This window comes from Pteropus medius, unplaced genomic scaffold (genome assembly GCF_902729225.1).
Source record: "Pteropus medius unplaced genomic scaffold, Ma_sr-lr_union100, whole genome shotgun sequence".
In the NCBI taxonomy this organism is placed as follows: domain Eukaryota; kingdom Metazoa; phylum Chordata; class Mammalia; order Chiroptera; family Pteropodidae; genus Pteropus; species Pteropus medius.
The window spans coordinates 4,647,761-4,661,152 of NW_024342647.1; the positions used below are offsets into that span (position 1 = coordinate 4,647,761).

General features: G+C 44.5%; 1 protein-coding gene across 6 annotated transcripts in view; it reads left to right on the plus strand.

Annotated features, from left to right (window-relative positions):
• Window positions 1-13,392, plus strand: part of ASTN2 (astrotactin 2) — a 791,570-nt gene that overhangs the window by 732,881 nt on the left and 45,297 nt on the right. For all 6 annotated transcript variants that reach the window (XM_039866760.1, XM_039866761.1, XM_039866762.1 and 3 more), the window contains one exon: window positions 6,660-6,801. In XM_039866760.1, the coding sequence (XP_039722694.1) occupies window positions 6,660-6,801 (142 nt within the window). The remainder of the gene's footprint in view (window positions 1-6,659; window positions 6,802-13,392) is intronic.

Sequence of the window (13,392 nt, forward strand, 5' to 3'; positions counted from 1 at the left end):
CCGCTGATCACGGGTCTATCTCTGGAGGAGAGAGGAGGCCTTAGCACCACCTCAATCATGTTGACTGAAATTTGAAGAGAGATGGTTTCCCAGTGGGAAACCGGAGTGCTATTAGTAGGAGGATAGGTTTCGAGCAGGTAAGACCGACAGATGTCCACTCGAGGACTGGCATGGGGATGAGCCAGAAGTCCCTTGGCACAATGCCTGACACATAGATGCTCTCAGTAGATATTTGCAAGACCACCGATGTCTTTCTGAGAGGGCTCATTTTCCTGAGAGCCCCTTCTCTCCTGTACTGTGGGAGCCTAGTGCACTTCCGAAAGAGTTCACACAGGAGGCAGGCCGGCTTTCCTAGAGCAGAGTTCGGATGCCAGGCTCTGGTGTTGGGGAGATGGAGTGGATCAGACTTCAACCACTGAAGTTCAGTTTCAGAGAACTCGACAGATATCTTGTGGCCCAGCCTTATGCTGGGTTCTGGTGCCACAGAGGTGACCGAAACACAGCTACTGCTGAAAGCATCTCACAGTCTGCAGGTCTGTGAGCAGCAGGAAGAAGCACAGTCTTCGGATCTCAAATCCTGGTTCTAGCCTTTACCTTTCCCAGGAGGATCTGGTTAGGAAAGTTGTTTAACCTTCCTTGAACCTATATCTTTTTTATTCGTAAACGCTCAATTAACCTAACTCATTAGGTTGAATTGACTATTAATAGAGACAGGGTTGGTTTGAATGTTTAATCAAGACAATATAAGTAAAACTTATAGTCAAGACTTATAGTCAAAACTTATAGTCACTGCTAATGCCATATAATAAGAGTTAAATAAACATCTCCTTTCCCTTTTCGTCCTTCTATTTTCTTTCCTTGCTTCTTCCCTCCCTTCCTTCTTTTCTTCCTTCTTTTTAAAATTACCTCCTTTTGCCAAAAAAAAAAAAGGGGGAGAGTTCTAGGGAGTTAGGAATCGTCCACTGTATCTAAAAACAGCTGACTTTGACCACTAAAAATTTATGAGACAAATCGATGAGACCGGATGGGAGAGAGGTTACAAGTGTGCAGGGGCACAGACATCGGTAGGCCACCCCTGTAGCAGGTGTACCACGTATGTTATCGTGTTCCTTCCCTGCCCAGTTCGCTGACGACCATGTACTTTTCAGATGAAGCAACAGTCTCTGAGAGTTTAATCATCCATTCGTAGATAATATAGTTCATAAAGTGGTGGAGTCTGGCTTCCAAACCGGGTCTCTTCTGCCCCCGCCAAACCAACCCCCTCCCCCCTGCCTCTCTCTGTCATTATGATAAAGGTGGTTACCAACTTTTCGATGTTTTTTCCATTTAAAATAGCATCATGTTTTGAAAGAAATTTATCAACTGCAGCTGATAGGTGTGAGGCCCTCCAAGATGCGTTTTGTCACTGACAAGGTCTCAGAATGAATTCCTTCATTTGCGCAGGTAAAGGAAAGGTGGGGTAATACGGAGTCCAGCTTCTCCCCGGGCACCACAGCAGGGAGCATCTGCAGTTTAGAGAGAGGTGGGCCCAGTGTGGCCTCTAAATCCCCTTGGCTTTTCCTGAAAAGAGTGTGGAGTCCTGAGCCGGGGACCTTTCCCCCCACCTGGGCTAACTCACTCACTGCTCCCGCCCCTTCCATTTTGGAATTTCTGTGCTGCTTTTTTTCCCAACCTGTTTTCAATTTGCTCTTGTGGCCGGCTTTGACTGTGACCTCGATCAGAAAGGAGAGGGTGAGGGGAGAAAGAGAGGGAGAAGGAAAGAGGATGAAGAGGATTGAGGGAGTGATGAAAGGGGCAGGAGAGAGAGAACTGAGGTAGGGGGTGGGGCCTTTTGCAAAATCGCTCTGTGCTTTGTTGGGTCGGCTCTGAAGCTTCAGCAGAATTGTGATTGACCTTTTCTGTGGCTCATAATGAGAGCAAGGCTCGAGTCTGAGTGGATAAAGAAATGTGTGGGGGTCTGGCCTGAGCCCACTCGGGTTACAGCCCCAGAAGAGCCATAATGGGGAACAGGCACATTCCTGTACAGCGACTCCCAACTCCCTATCTGTTTTCAAGGAAAGAAAAACAGGAAAAGAATGTTAGAGTCTTGGACGGGCATGGGTGAGGCAGCAGCAGCAACCCAGATCCGGGAGGGTTCTCCCATAGCAGTGAACCAGGGAGGAGGGGACAGAGGTAGCCTAAGCAGAGTGTCCTAGTTTAAGGCACATGGACTTCAGAGGCAAAAGAGCTATGTTGTTCTGGATTCTGCCCCAGAGTTGTTACTGAGGCTTGAATGGGGGTGCAACATTCCTGAGACTCTGTATTTCTATCAGGGAATGTGGCAGGGTTTTAGGATTCAAACATTTTGAGCAATAAAACAAGCTTTTTAAAACAGTTTTTTCCCCAACCTAAATAAAACGTGGACCATCAGACCATCAGTATATAAAATAGATCAAAGCGGAGTGGGTCTGGTTGAAGGTTAGTTGTGGGTGTAGAGCAGACAGACTTGCCATTCTTTCTTACCCCTGGAGTTCTGGATATTCTTATTTACAAGTCACTGTTAGACTATATTACATATTGGAAACCTCTGAATCCCTTCTGTCCTCCTGGGCTTTCCATCTTTCTCAGAGATTCCAAGTTTAAGAAGATGGCATGGTGGAAGCATGTGCCTAGCTCAGTGCCTGGGACATACTAAATGCCCAGGAAATAGAGTTCAAATTCATGTTTAATAAAGTTGGTCAGAAACTGAGAAGCAAAGGCTCCTGGGTGATTCTGGAAGGCCTTCAGTTCTCAATGATTTTATCTCCTAGGCTGGCTGATATGAATGATCTCATTAGCTATAGGAGTTAAGAGATCAAGTTTTTGTTCCTCTCACTTTGCATATGACCACTTTCCTTCTCTGGGCTTCGATTTTGCCACCTGGAAAAAGGAGTAGGCTGGACAAAAAAAATAATCTCTAAGGGTCCTTATCTCTCTCCTCGGTTATAACAACAATAATAACAAAAACCATAATGACAGTTGATTTATCTTTTGAGCTCTTACTCTATGCCAGAGATTCTGCTAATTGGCTTGTAAACAGTATATACTATATTTTAGATGATATTCACAACAACACTGTAAGTTAGATACTATTATCATACCCATTTTACATATGAGAAAATAGAATCCGTCCAAAGCAAGCTGTAAGTGGGGGTGTACCAGGATTTAATCCTAGGCAGTTTAAACTCAGAGCCCAGCTTCTTAACCACCGCACTATACCACTGTTCAGTCAGTTGTACCTCTGCCAGACACGGAGTATGTGATATTCTGGAACCACAATACACGTGTCGAATTGCATTGACTTGCGTTTGTGCATTGAGAAGCCCCCAGGCCTTTCTTATCCCCCTCCGCCAGGTGAGGAAGGGCAGTGAGAGGCTGCTTCATTCACCCACCTCCGTCGAGGCTGCATGTAAACCTTCTGGAATGGAGTGCCAAGAAAAGCAATATTACCATTTACTTTACGGGTCCGTTCTTATATTTAACAGCCATTCCTATTGTCAGATTACAAGGTGTACAGGGTCGGGGACCATTTCTTTTATTGTTTCATTCCCTAAGCCCACAGACCTAAGAGAGTGGCATGCATTCAGTCACAAATTGAACAGAATTGAGAAAGCTTGCTTTCTAACACTATCATTTTTTTAAACTTTCTCTAGGAGGCAGCACAGTATAAAAGAAAAGGTATGGCTTTGGAGTTAGGAGGATATGAGTTCAAATCTCACCTCTGTCTCTTCCTAAATTCCTGAATTTAACCTCAGCTTTCCCATGGAGATGCTAAAATTTAACTCATTAGGATTAAATTCTATGAGGATTAAATGGGGGGAAAAAAGTTTGGTACTGTATGTCAGTTTCCTTCCTTTTACTTCTTTTCATTTGAAGGTCTTTACGTATGGATAGTCCCAGATCGAATTGGACCCAGGCTATCCTTATAATGTCCTTGATATGACTGGTTATATACCCCACATTATCCAGTTTCTTCACTTGAACTACACCTATAAACCTTAGAACTGCGTGTCGATATTTCTGGGGCTTTTATCCATGGTCTAAATTGTTCTGAAATGCATGGAAATGTCTGGGAAGCTATGCCCGTTTGAAAATTAATGTCAACCATCTTTTGGCTTGAAGACAATTAATTAGTACAGGCCACAAGCTTACTGAATTCCCTTGTGAAGGGCCAACTCTCTCACTGGCTATCTGGAAACAAATTGAAAAGCAGACAGACATGGATCCAAGCTCAAAGAAAACAAATGTGAGCAGCCAGACATAGAATCCTGAGAAACCAAGAGAAACAAAGCCCTCACTCCATTCAGTGAATAATCCCATGCCCCGCCCCCACCCAGCTTTTTTCATGTTTCACCCCATACATTGCTGTGCTTCGGTACCTTTTGGAAAGAGACACACTGTTGATTTGTGATTTTATTGTGAAAGCAAGAGGCCTACAGAAGACATAGGGGATGCCAAAATCTGTGATGAAATGGATTACATTTACCTCTTTATTTTTTAGCAAAACTTCTGGTTCTAGACAAAGAATTTCTTCCTAGTTCCAGCTTTTCTTTCTAGAGTCCAAACTAATAAAAGAGTTATTGGTCCCTTGTTACAGAAAGGAAAACTGAGACTTTGAGAGGTTAAGGGACTTGCAATAAATGGTGGAAATAGAATTCGGTCCCAAGTCTGTCTGGCAATAGCCGCTGAACATGCATGTCACCGACAGCCTCATCCAGACACTCCCTCTGGCATGTGCATATCAAGGCTAGGAACTGTCTGTGTCCTTTTAAAAAGTGGAAAACAAAAACACTACCTATCATATCTGCTGTATTGGACCACAGGGACCAATATGTTATAGAACTGTTGTTCACCTGAATCCCAGCCATCCAGACAGTTCAGTCGGACAAGTGTTACATGATTCGCTTGTGGGTAAAGAATGAACTTTTCTTTGAAAGACTAACAAGAAGCCACCTGCATATTCTGCCCACCCAGTTCCCTGGGAGAGAAGTACCATGTGGCTTCTCTGGGTCTCAGTCTTCTCAGACACTTGGCCAACATTATTGTCTCATGATGGTTCCATTATACTGGATTATCCTTAAGCCCAAGTAGAGAAGATATAGTCGAATGGATGTCCTCCTCTTGTTTGTTACTGACAATATAAGCAAGTGGAAAATGTGAGACACTCCATATCAGGCATTATGGAGAACAAGGAATCAACAGTTGGGAGGCGTCGTATCATCTCATAGTGTGTGGCATAAAATACCTCACATGCCTGTTTTGCTCCTAAATCATCCAATTTTAGAATTGGAAGGGAACTCAGAGACCATTTAGTCTGGCTCATTTACCTGATCTATTTTTAAGTATTTTTTATTGATTGTTTTCCTCATTACAAAAGCAGTATGTATTCATTGTAGATAATTTTTAAAAATAGAGATAAGCAAAAGTAAGAGAGGAAAAGTACCCATTATCTCACTTTCCAGACAAAGCCATTACTATGCATTTGTTATATTTTTTCCTTCTCTTTCTAAATAGGTACACATGTAAAATTTCCACCCCAAATTAGATTATTCCCTAATAGTGTAACCTGTTTATAAACTTAATATGTCATGAATATCCTGTCATATAACTTCATATTATTTCACAGTATTCTTTTTAATGGCTATAAAATATTCCATTGCATCATTAAAGTATAATTGATACTGCCGTCTCTATATTATTGAACATTTAGTTTGTAAATTTTTGCAAGTTTAAGTAGTGCTACAATGCCTGTCCTCATGATTTGATCTTTGTGCACATCTGTACTTTTATTTTATTTTTTCAAAAATCCTAGTAGTGATATTCACACCTCCACTTTACAGAGGAGAAAACTAAGGCTCAGAGATGGGAATTTAGTTGCCTAAAGCTCTACAGCAAATTATTAACAGAGCTAAAACAGGACCTCAGGATTCCAAACATTCAATCATTCTCTCTAGTCTTCATCTATTCTTCAGTACTCCTCCCTAGTAAACTTCAGCCACTTTCTAAAATCTAAAGGTGACTTAGAAATCATGGAGTCCAGGGCACTTGTTCTTCCATTGTTCCTTTCTGTCCCATGCCCTTCATCACTAATCAGTCATGGAATTCTTACCTCCTTAGCTGGACCAGGTCTCTGTCCATCTCAACATAACACGCCGTAAATCAGAGCCAGTGCATAAGAGTGACCACGTGGCATGAAACCTATTTTATATCCTCAGTTCAGCTCCTTCATTACACAAGGAAGGAAAATTCAATTCCAAGGCAGAATGGACTTGCTCAAGCAGTTAAGAGGAAGTCAGTGACAGTGAGAGGCCAGAACAGTTACTCTGAACAGAAAGCACTGTCTCCCTGTTGCCTCTTCATTCATTTTTATTGCATAATAATTTATCTCAATTGAGCCTTGCTATGATCTTACAAAGGTAGGTCTTAGCATCCCCATTTTACTGTTGAGAAAATTCAGGCATAAATTAAACAGTCACCAGAGCTGTATACTAACCTGTGTCATTTTCATATCTTGTGCTTATTCTGTCCACTAATCCTCCCTGATAATGGTTTTCAAATGCTTGATGGGTTTGGACAACAGCAAGAATGTCTACTCCCCAAGGCCCAAGCTACGAAGCTCATCTTTCTTTATCTCCTTCCAGGTGAATTCCTGAGTTTTGCCGACGACTTACTCTCTGGCCTGGGCACATCTTGTGTGGCAGCTGGTCGAAGCCATGGAGAGGTCCCTGAAGTCAGTATCTACTCCGTGATCTTCAAGTGTCTGGAGCCCGACGGTCTCTACAAGTAAGACATGCTGGGTGCATGGGGAGTGCGAAGCAGACAGGACGGTTTTAAGTCTGAGAGGCAAGGCATGAATAATCTGGTCAGGCCAACCAAATGTTCCATAGGCCAGCCTGTGTGTGCATCTCGAGATGATAAGGTTTAGAAGTTTCCGTTGCAGATATGTGGCCATAGTGAATCATCCGTGGTTAATGCTGAAGGGCCCAGGGAGGCGAGAACTCAAAACCATTCCACTACTGGTGAGGGATCTGTAGCCCAGAGAGGGGAAGTGGCAAGTCAGCAAGGAGGGCTGTGACAGGAGTCCCTGCCTTGTGTTCTTTTCTCAGTTTCACGATATCGCCTCAAAAAAGCATTATATTAGTATATCTAAAGTATGCATTTGTGTGTGTGTGTGTGTGTGTGTGTATATATATATATATGTGTGTGTGTGTGTGTGTGGGTGTGTGTGTGGGTGTGGGTGTATATACATATATATATATATACATATAATTTTTTAGTAATAGATTCAGCCAGTCCCTTAGAAATAGCACCATTATCACTTCTTCACAGAGTACATTAGAGTCATTGCATCGAAACTTCTAGAGCTGCAAAAGGAAGTCATTCTGAGACTCGTCTATTAATCTCAGAGGGAAAAAGCACTTATTTTTCTTGTTTCCCATCTCAATGAGTGTTGCCACATCTGGATGCAGCCATCATAAACTATAGCGTAAGTTCTAGAGACCAGTTCTCTTCATGTACCCTAATTATGAAACTATAGACCACCTTTGTACCAACCCAGAAAGCTGCAGTTGTTAATAAGATGAACATTATTATCACAATGATTAGTTATTCAGCTCATTCAGCTTTTTTCTTTTATTCACTCACTCAGTGATCCATTCACATATCCATCTACTCAATCAATCATCCATTCCTCCATGCATCCCTCTCTTTCTTCTTCTTCTTCTTTTAATCCATCCATGCATCCCATTCGTTCATCTATCTATTCATGCATTTATACTCCATCAATCATTCACTTATTTATTCATCGATTCTCCCATTCATTTGTATTTTTATTTACTCATTCCTCACTCATTTACTTATTCACTTATTTACTTATCTGAGGATCGCCCATGTCTTGGTTCTGTGCTAGGGAATGCAAGTATGTATGTGACTGACACAAAGGTTCTAGCCCCAGATAACTTATAACCTAATGGTGGTATGAAAGGCCACAAATTGTGGATTCAAATCTGGCTGTGACATTTTTAGTCATGTGACCTTAAGTAAGTTGCTGTATCTGTGAACCTCAGCAAAGTAGAAATAATAAAACCTAGGTTGTAGAGTCGCATGAGAACTAAACAAGAAACACAGTAGCAAAGTATCTTAAGTATGTGCTCAATAAATATTAGCTCCTCTGCAATCCCTGAATCTCCCTTACCCCCAATACACATCCCATCCCCACTGCCCCTGGAAGACCAGGAAATTTTAAAGACCATGGTGTTCTTTTGAACACTTGATATAGTCAGGCTCATTGGTGACACCCAACACATCCATGCACTAAATGCACTAAAATCAAGGACATCACTGTAAGCTGGAAATTGGGTCTTCTGATTCTGATTCTTCCACTGACTGTCTCACAGATGTCGGGGCCCAAGTCTTATTTCACACAGAATGTCAAAACTCAGTCAGGGACAGTGAGAGCTCTAGGCATGGAATCCCCAAAGTATAATGGACTTTCAGATCTCTCCCAGTGGGCCATCTGGTCAGACTCCACCGAGGTGGTAGCATTTGCTTCAGGCTTGAAATGACAACTTTGGGATTTAAATCTTGAGAGAATGACTCTAAATCTTCTGAATTAGTGAGTGCTGACACCAACCCTTTGGGCTTTAGGGTCACTGCATCTGTAAAATATAAGTAGGTGACTAGAATAAGAGCTATAAGGCCCTAACTCTAAAAACTATGATTATATGGACAAAGTAGCATTTTTGAAAGATTTTTATGGTGTCTGGTTTCCCCGGTTGCTTATTAAGGGCATAAACTGGAGACAGCCCATAGACAGATCTGGGTTCAAATCTTTTCCCTGTACTTTATCGACTGTGTGATGCTGAATGAGCTTCTTAACCTTCTGAGCCTCCATTTCCTCCTCTGTAAGAATTGGGATAATACAACGTCTAGCTCACTGGGACCTGGAGAGGTTTTGATGGGATAATACACGGAAGCTCTATACGTGGTGATGAGCTTCCAGCAGGAGCATAAGAAGTGTCAACTATTATCACTATTGCTCTTGTTGCCCTTGTTGTGATAATAAATATCAACTCCCTCCTCCTCTGTTCTCCAACTGCTGGGAGAGATAGCCTTTAGCAGAGAGGGACGGAGCCCTGGCAGGGGGTTCCTATCCACTGAGACTCAACTAGTGTGACATTGTAGGGACTTGGCGTTAGCCAGACTGGACTCCTAGAGACCCATTATGTAGGAAGCGGTGAAATGTTTTATGGCATCCGAAAAGCAATTAACACTGAGAACTGAGCAATCAGCTGTCATCCTTTGAAAGTGATGGACATTTTCCTTAGCCTCTACTTTCCCTCCCTGCCTGATGCCCCCCACTGCAGCCCATTCCTGCCTCTAGAAGTAAGAACCTTTTTTTCTTCTTCTGTCCTGAAAGCATGCTTGTCGTATGCTTGTCGTCCCTGACTCTGAGCACTTCTTTATTTTATTTATTTATTTTTTTTTTTGAAATTGATTGTCTTAATGGCCCTGGGATCTGGGCTGCTCTGACACGAAGCCAGGGTGTCATTTGGACCAGGCTCTCATCCCACTGGCGGCTCTCCTCCCGTGAAGTCTGACCGACTTGGTCTCAAGTTTTAAAATAGTTTCAGTGTCAGTTCTTAGGGTTTCTCATTTTCTCCTTGCTCGTTCCTTACCAAAATTAGTTTTATTCCTCCCGGGGCCAAAGGGGCGTGTGTGGCAGCAGAATGAGCACAGGCTCTGGGGACAAGCTGAACGGGGGACACTTCCTAATTCCGCCCCGCACTCACAACCTGCCCTGGGGAAAGTCATTTTTTACCATTCTATGCAGTGGTTTCATCCTCTGGAAAAAGGGGGCTGGTAATGGTTTCTATCCCATAGGGTTATAGAGAAGAGCATCAAGCGAGAAACTTCACAAACAGGGTGACCGAGAACGCCTGGCCTATAGGAGGCCTGCAGGAAATGTCAGTTACTTTCTTCTTCCTTCTTCAGTCACTGGTTATCAGTGTCTCTTCCACGGACAATCCTGGAGTTGCTATTCTCTGTGAGGCAGGTTAGAATCCCACTAACCCGGGAGAGAATGACCATCCAGGATCTTTGGGGGAAAAATAAGATGAAAATTGAGCATGGGTCCAGAACCCCGTGTTTTAATGAAGTGCAGTCGGGCACTAAACCCCTCATCTGGGCTGTCAGGAGACACGGTGGAAGGATTCAGGGGGCACAGGTGTGGAGGATCAGCCTCTCAGGCAGGACCTCTGGATTCATATACCACTGCCACCACTTCTGCCTCTGGGACCTTGGGCTAAACGTTCACGTCCGCTTTTTGTTCTGAAATTTCAGCATCTTCAAAACGAAGGGGCATCAGCTCGACCCCAGCTTGAGAGCCCCGGGGATGTGTACTTTTGCCATGGGATAGCTTCTCGTTCGCTCTCTTCTCCTCCTGAGCTCCGTCCCTTCCGACTTTTCTAAGCCTCTCACTCTTGTTTTGCCCCTCTGCGTCTCTGTCCATCTCTCCTTGCCTTTTATTCCCTCTCTGTGTGTTTTCTACGTAGCTCATGGGTTTTGTCTGTCTCTGCCATTCCCCCAATTAGTCTTTCTTTTCCTTTCTATTTGTTATTCTCTTAATTTATGTTTCTGTGTCTCTCCGTTTCTCTGTCTTATTTCCTCTTTGAGTTTTGCTCCGTGTCCCCTTCTCCTCCCCCCGCCCCACCATCTGGCCCCTTCCATCCCCATGCCCTCTCTCCACCCCACCTAGAAAAGCAAACTGCTTTTTCAGCCCCTCCGTCCATGTAATTTTACACAGCGCCACAGGGTTGAGACCAATTGGAGGAGTGAAAGTCAAGGCTGATTTTCTGTCCTAAGCTCACCCTGGTGTAACAAAATAGAACCATCAGCACTCGACCCCTGTCTAAATTGAATTTCCTTGTTTGTTTCACTTGTTTTGCTTTTTGAATGAAAACAAACAAAGAGCAGTAGAGGGCGAGGGTCCGCAGAAGGTGTGACCGGGGGGCCAGCTCTTGCACCCTTGGGTTGTTGGCGCCTGTGGGTGACCCTAAGCGGGAATCTCCACTCAGGGTAGGAGAGTCAGGCCCGGCTGGGCTGGGCATCCGTAGTCCCTACCCTGGCCTGGCCAGAGGCCTAGACGCCCTTCTTGTTGCTGCTCCCCAGTTTCCTATTACCCAAGGTAATTAGCCTCTGTCTTGTCTTGGCCGCCTTGCCTTTTTCTAATCATGGATGACTGCCAAAGGGTCCTGAGCAAACACGCAGCAGCAGCCAGGCCTGATTCCTGGGGTGGGGGACTCATTCCCACATGTTCGGAGGCTTGCCCCAGGCCCGCCGTCACCCCCCTGGCCTCAGTTCTACGAAGGGAGTGCCAAGGGAGCCTGGGTACTGCAGCCACGTGCCAAATCTCGCGGTGGGACCAGAGGTTCAGGGGAAGCGCTCTTTCTTCGCAGGGGTGGGTAGAGTGTGAGTAGAGGAGCAAAAGGAACACCAAGGCCCTGGAGAAGGGAAGGCATCGGGAAGAGAGAGCCTGAGGTCAAGATCAGACAGCAGTTTTCTCACTCGGTCCCACTGACACCTGGGGCCAGTTCCCCCCACCTCCTCTGGCCTTGATGTTCTCATCTGTGAAGTGGAAAGTTTAATCTCAGTGAGCTCAAAGACAGGTAAACTGAGGTAGGGGTGCAGACACCACGCCAAAGTCCCAAGCCTCTGTACCTGCTGGATAAATAGTAGTAGTTGTGACAATAATAATTTATTGAGCATTCACTACATGCCAGGACACTTGTGGAGCATGTCACATGTGCTCTCTCATTTAATCCTCACCCTAACCCTATGTATCTGGTAGTGCTATTATCATCATCATCACCATCATCACTGTCATCATCATCATCATCTCCCATTTCTCAGATGAGAAAACTGGGGCTTAAAGTAGTAAACATTTTGCCCAAAGTCACATGTCAAGAAGAGGTAAAGCTGAGATTCATACCCACGCCGACTCTAACGCCCACCTTCCTTTCCCTGCACCCCATGGACCGTCACTGTCCTGTCCACTGACACATGCGGAGTTGTCAGCAGTACCTGGTGAGACTATGAGTGGAAGATTGGAAGAGGGCCTCCTTCCTGCAAGCAACCCCGTTTGCAATGGAAAAACTAACCAGGGATGGGAAGGCCCAGGTTGCAGCCTGCGGACCTGGGGAAGGCACTTCACACCTCATCTTTCTTGTCTGTAGAATGGAACGAATTAATCTCATCCATAAAATGGAGATGGTTAATGCACCTCCCCAAGTTGTTGCAAAGATTTAATGGGAGAGCAGATGAGAAAGGGCTTTTACGTTTTCATCATATGCACACGAAGGATTATTGCGACTCCTCTTTGTCAGAGAGCAGCAACCTGAGGTGCAGTTGGACGTTTTGAATCCATGTGCCTCTCCCCACTCCCTGCAGCACATGCGTAGTTTTCAATTAGGCCTTTGAAATCAGAAGTTGGCTCCAACACCTACCCATTCATTGGCCTCGGACAGATTTCTTAACCTCTCTGTTTCAGTTTTTTCATCTGTACAATAGAATTGTAACAGGACCTATTTCATAGGATGGTGAGGCTTCAATGGCCTGAAGCATGTAAAGAACACAAGGCAGTGTCTAACTCATCGTCAGTACTTGATAAATAGTGCGAGGGAGAGAGGTAGCCCCAGTTATGATTGTCTGTGATTACATACTTTACCTAAGCAGTTGTGCCTGGGGCTGCCGCTGGACACTGCTTTGTTCTCAGCTTTCCAGTGGACAGCAACTTAAGCCTTTGTCTCGGACACTGGCCCCTGTACTCACGGCTCCCTGGGCACACTTGCTAGAAATGTACCAGTCTCTTTCTTCCTCAAGGTCTTTGCTTCTACTGTTCCCTTTCCCCAGGCGACCCTCTCCTGGCTCTTCCCATGATTGGTTCCTTGTTCATTTTCAGGTCCGTGATTAAATGTCATCTACGTAGAGAGGCCTCCTTGGACTACATCATCTATAGTAGATCCTTCCTGCTACACACAGAGACACACGAAGCCGTGGAACTTACTAAAGCTGTATTGATTTAGTAGCTGTTTACTTGTTAGTTGTCTGTTTTTTCTCATCAGACTGTCAGCTGCATAGAGCAGGCTCGGTGTCCGCCTTTTATATCGTGTATCCCTGGTGCCTAGAAAAGGGCCAGATGCCAGCAGAGAATCCAGTAAATAGTTGTTGAATGATTTGAACAAATTTCCAAGTCAGTGCTGAAATCTGGAGGCACTGCTCCCCTTCACTCACTCACACCTCCAACTCACCTTCTCACCGTATTCTCAGAGGGCAGCCACTGCCTTCCAGGCCATGGTCTAGTACCCTATCTCTAGA